The 5,000-nt window shown below is 43.6% G+C and overlaps 1 protein-coding gene across 2 annotated transcripts in view; it reads left to right on the top strand.

Moving 5' to 3' along the window:
• LOC121542567 (eukaryotic translation initiation factor 3 subunit H) overlaps positions 1-5,000 on the top strand; it is an 86,162-nt gene that overhangs the window by 71,267 nt on the left and 9,895 nt on the right. For both annotated transcript variants that reach the window (XM_045226087.1, XM_045226086.1), the window contains exon 5: positions 652-801. In XM_045226087.1, coding sequence (XP_045082022.1) covers positions 652-801 — 150 coding nt within the window. The remainder of the gene's footprint in view (positions 1-651; positions 802-5,000) is intronic.

Raw genomic sequence — 5,000 nt, 5'->3', positions numbered from 1 at the left:
CTTTCAAATATAATTATACACACACACACTCACTCACTCACTCACTCACTCACTCACTCACTCACTCACTCACTCACTCACTCACTCACTCACTCACTCACTCACTCACTCACTCACTCACTCACTCACTCACTCACTCACTCACTCACTCTCTCACTCACTCCCACCCCTACCTAACCACACACACACAGACACACAGACACACCCACCCCTACCTACCTACCTCATCAGTGTCTCTCAATACGCTGCTGATTGAAAGGCCAGGAGGACAAATATCACCCCTATTGAAGACTCATTTCACCACCATTATTATGGGGAGGATCTGAATAATATATTATTTCAAAGAAGTGCTTCTGTTTTCCATGATGGTGTCTTTCATGTGGCGGTATTTGATGTTTTATAAGCTGGTGTTTTGTGATCTTTTAAATGAAAGTCAGGAAGAGAGACTGGCACTACTTCCTGTTGAATTGTCTCTACCTTCAGTCTACCACGACTGCTGACAACAGGGTCCAGCTTTATAAACGCACATGGCAAATTTAGTACATTAAACTCATTTTTTTTCCGGAGCTGGCAATCAAATCGAATTGAATCGAACTGAATTGAATGTAATTTACTTTGAATTGAACTGAACAGGTTATTTTCTCTCCCCAGATTGAAGAAGGCCATGATTGGTTTTGAGCACATGTTTGAGGAGGTTCCCATCGTGATCAAGAACTCCCATCTGATCAACGTTCTGATGTGGGAGCTAGAGGAGAAGTCCACTGTGGCCGACAAACACGAGCTGCTCAACCTCTCCAGCAGGTACGTGACTTGGTGCTGGGAGCCGTCTATCCTTAGTGCCCTAGAAGGTAGGGGGTAGGAGCTAGGGGTTGATGTGGGGAGCTAGAGAAGTCTACCGTGCTTGACAAACACGAGCTGCTCAACCTCTCCAGCCGGTCAGTACAGCGCTGTCTGAATGTTGTGTTCGTCATACTTTTATTACCCAGCATGCCAGTGGTGCCACTGTCTATTGCTTGTTGTCTAGTTCTAATATGTAGGGGTTAGTGTCTAGGGGTTAATTATGAAGTCTACGTGAACGTTGTTTCTGTCAGTGTCTTATTGTCCAGCGGGTAAAGGCGTGGTGCTGTGCTCTGGCTGTCTCATACTGTCTATTATCTAACCAACCATGTCCATCTTAGTCCACTTCTGAATCCCAAATTGACCCAAAGTACCTACACTCGACCCCCCTACACTCAAGTCTTTTCCACAAGCACATGGAGTAGCCAGCCAAATAAAAAAAAATAGCCGCCAGGCTTTTTACAGAACATGCTCTATTTTGGTGCCCTCTGGTACATCCTAATGCCTTGATTCCATCTGAAATACACAGCTAAATTATTGAATATTTTAACGATTACAGCTGCAAGTCTCTTGGCTTGGCACATCTAGCCACTGGGATTTTTACCCATTCTTCAAGGCAAACTGCTCCAGCTCCTTCAAGTTGGATGGGTTCCGCTGGTGTACAGCAATCTTTAAGTCATACCACAGATTCTCAATTGGATTGAGGTTTGGGCTTTGACTAGGCCATTCCAAGACATTTAAATGTTTCCCCTTAAACCACTCGAGTGTTGCTTTAGCAGTATGCTTAGGGTCATTGTCCTGCTGGAAGGTGAACCTCCGTCCCAGTCTCAAATCTCTGGAAGACTGAAAAAGGTTTCCCTCAAGAATTTCCCTGTATTTAGTGCCATCCATCATTCCTTCAATTCTGACCAGTTTCCCAGTCCCTGCCAATTAAAAACATCCCCACAGCATGATGCTGCCACCACCATGCTTCACTGTGGGGATGGTGTTCTCGGGGTGATGAGAGGTGTTGGGTTTGCGCCAGACATAGCATTTTCCTTGATGGCCAAAAAGCTCAATTTTATGTTTGGGGAGTCTCCCACATGCCTTTTGGCGAACACCAAACGTGTTTGCTTATTTCTTTCTTGAAGCAATGGCTTTTTTCTGGCCACTCTTCCATAAAGCCCAGCTCTGTGGAGTGTACGGCTTAAAGTGGTCCTATGGACAGATACTCCAATCTCCACTGTGGAGCTTTCCAGCTCCTTCAGGGTTATCTTTGGTCTCTTCGTTGACTCTCTGATTAATGCCCTCCTTGCCTGGTCTGTGAGTTTTGGTGGGCGGCCCTCTCTTGGCAGGTTTGTTGTGGTGCCATATTCTTTAAATTTTTTAATAATGGATTTAATAGTGCTCCGTGGGATGTTCAAAGTTTCAGATATTATTTTATAACCCATCCCTGATCTGTACTTCTCCACAACTTTGTCCCTGACCTGTTTGGATTCATGGTGCAGCTTGCTTGGTGGTGCCCCTTGCTTAGTGGTGTTGCAGACTCTGGGGCCTTTCAGAACAGGTGTGTGTGTATATATATATATATATATATATATATATATATATATATATATATATATATATATATATATATACTGAGATCATGTGACACTTAGGTAGCACGCAGGTGGACTTTATTTAACTAATTATGTAACTTCTGAAGGTAATTGGTTGCACCAGATCTTATTTAGGGGCTTCATAGCAAAATGGGTGAATACATATGCACGCACCACTTTTCCGTTATTTATTTTTTAGCATTTTACTAAACAAGTTTTTCATTTCACTTCACCAATTTGGACTATTTTGTGTATGTCCATTACATTAAACCCAAATAAAAATCCATTTAAATTACAGGTTGTAATGCAACAAAATAGGAAAAACACCAAGGGGGCTGAATACTTTTGCAAGGCACTGTATGTGTTAAGAGAAGTTAAATTACTGAAAGAATTTCAACACGTGTTTGCAACTCTGTGAATTGCAGTATGTCATTTATAAAAATAAAAAAAATACTTGTTTAGCAACTGACCCACAGATTTATTCTTAAAGAATCATGTAAGAGTTTGCTGACTTCCACAGGCTTCAAGCTTCCTTTTTAAGAGGCATTTTCTCAGCCATCTGTAATACAAGTATGACTGAAGAATAAAACAGATGTTAACAGGGGCTTTGCTACACAGAAAACAGCAGTTGACTGTTCCATTGTCAAAAGTTGGATTAAAAATATTTTAAAAGCTAATGATACTTATATGGTATTTTCAAAGATATTGATATAGGCCTAATTGATTTAATCAGTTTTATTTGATCATATTTTGGACCAGAGCGAAGCTCTCTTCACTAGGCCTACGTATTGTTCCTGCAGTGAGGAGGATTCACCGTCTTTATCGAATGTTTTTCATAATTTTATCTGCAGATAATCGCCAAAAAGCCTACCGGTATGCAAATTAGGGAGCCAGATGAACGTCTCTCTCACCGATGCGATTCGGTTACTGACCAGTCACTCACTTTAAGTCCTGACGGACTTCATATGGAAAATAAAAACAAGATCTTTAGTTGATTGTCCCGTTGCGATATCATGAACATGTATATACTGTAACTACGTTGTAGGATTTTATGGATGGCAAGGATATATGAGATCGACTTTATTCAGTCAGTTCCACACCTTTTTAATAAACTAGTCAAGCTTGCTGTTCATCAATCAAAGCACAGTAAACAGCGTAACGCCAACGCTTCATAACGCCAACGCTTCATAACGCCAACGCTTCGCGGCCGCATATGAAACACGTGGAAGAAAATAAATGAATGATCCAGAAAAACAATAACTACACACACTACCCCTGAACACTACCCCCTGATCACTACACACTACCCCCTGAACACTACCCCCTGATCACTACACACTACCCCCTGAACACTACCCCCTGATCACTACACACTACCCTCTGAACACAACACACTACCCCCTGAACACTACACACTACCCCCTGAACACTACCCCCTGAACACTACACACTACCCCCTGATCACTTTGTAGATAAACTACTAACCATGTTTGTTTTAGTCCACTTAGTGAACCCCTAATGGACCTCTTCCCTGCCCCTTACTCCTAGGCACTTCACTCACTACTCCCTCTCTAACTGTGATAATGGAGATTCCCCTGAGGCGCTTTGATCCATTTAGAGCAGGCTGCGTCCCAAATGGCACCCTGTTCCCTAGATAGCGCACTACTTTTGACCAGAGAGCCCTATATAGGGAATAGGGTGCCATTTGGAACGAATGCTCGGTATATACTTCATTATTGATTGACAGTGGTCCCTCATTAAACACGCAGAAGACCGAGTGCGTTATGAACATTGGTCTCCCCATGTCATGTTCATGTTAAAGTGTTCAACTGGGGAACATGACAAGGGTTATGTCCCAAATTACAACCTATTCCCCATAGGGCTCGTGTTGGGCTCATGTGTTGTCCATCTCCCCTCAGTAACCACCTGGAGAATGTAATCATGTGTTGTCCCGAGATCTCCCGAGTGGCGCAGTGGTCTAAGGCACTGCATCGCAGTGCTAGCTGTGCCACTAGAGATCCTGGTTCGAATCCAGGCTCTGTCGTAGCCGGCCGCGACCGGGAGACCCATGGGGCGGCGCACAATTGGCCCAGCGTCGTCCAGGGTAGGGGAGGGAATGGCTGGCAGGGAGGTAGCTCAGTTGGTAGAGCATGGCGTTTGCAACGCCAGGGTTGTGGGTTCGATTCCCACGGGGGGCCAGTATAAAAAAATTAAATAATGTATGCACTCACTAACTGTAAGTCGCTCTGGATAAGAGCGTCTGCTAAATGACTAAAATGTAAATGTAAATGTTGTCCATCTCCCCTCAGTAACCACCTGGTGAATGTAATCATGTGTTGTCCATCTCCCCTCAGTAACCACCTGGTGAATGTAATCATGTGTTATCCATCTCCCCTCAGTAACCACCTGGAGAATGTAATCATGTGTTGTCCATCTCCCCTCAGTAACCACCTGGTGAATGTAATCATGTGTTGTCCATCTCCCCTCAGTAACCACCTGGTGAATGTAATCTCATGTGTTGTCCATCTCCCCTCAGTAACCACCTGGAGAATGTAATCATGTGTTATCCATCTCCCCTCAGTA

Source organism: Coregonus clupeaformis, chromosome 17 (genome assembly GCF_020615455.1).
Source record: "Coregonus clupeaformis isolate EN_2021a chromosome 17, ASM2061545v1, whole genome shotgun sequence".
Taxonomy (NCBI): Eukaryota; Metazoa; Chordata; class Actinopteri; order Salmoniformes; family Salmonidae; genus Coregonus; species Coregonus clupeaformis.
Note: the sequence above shows the minus strand (reverse complement) of the source record. Positions and strands in the feature narration are given on the sequence as shown.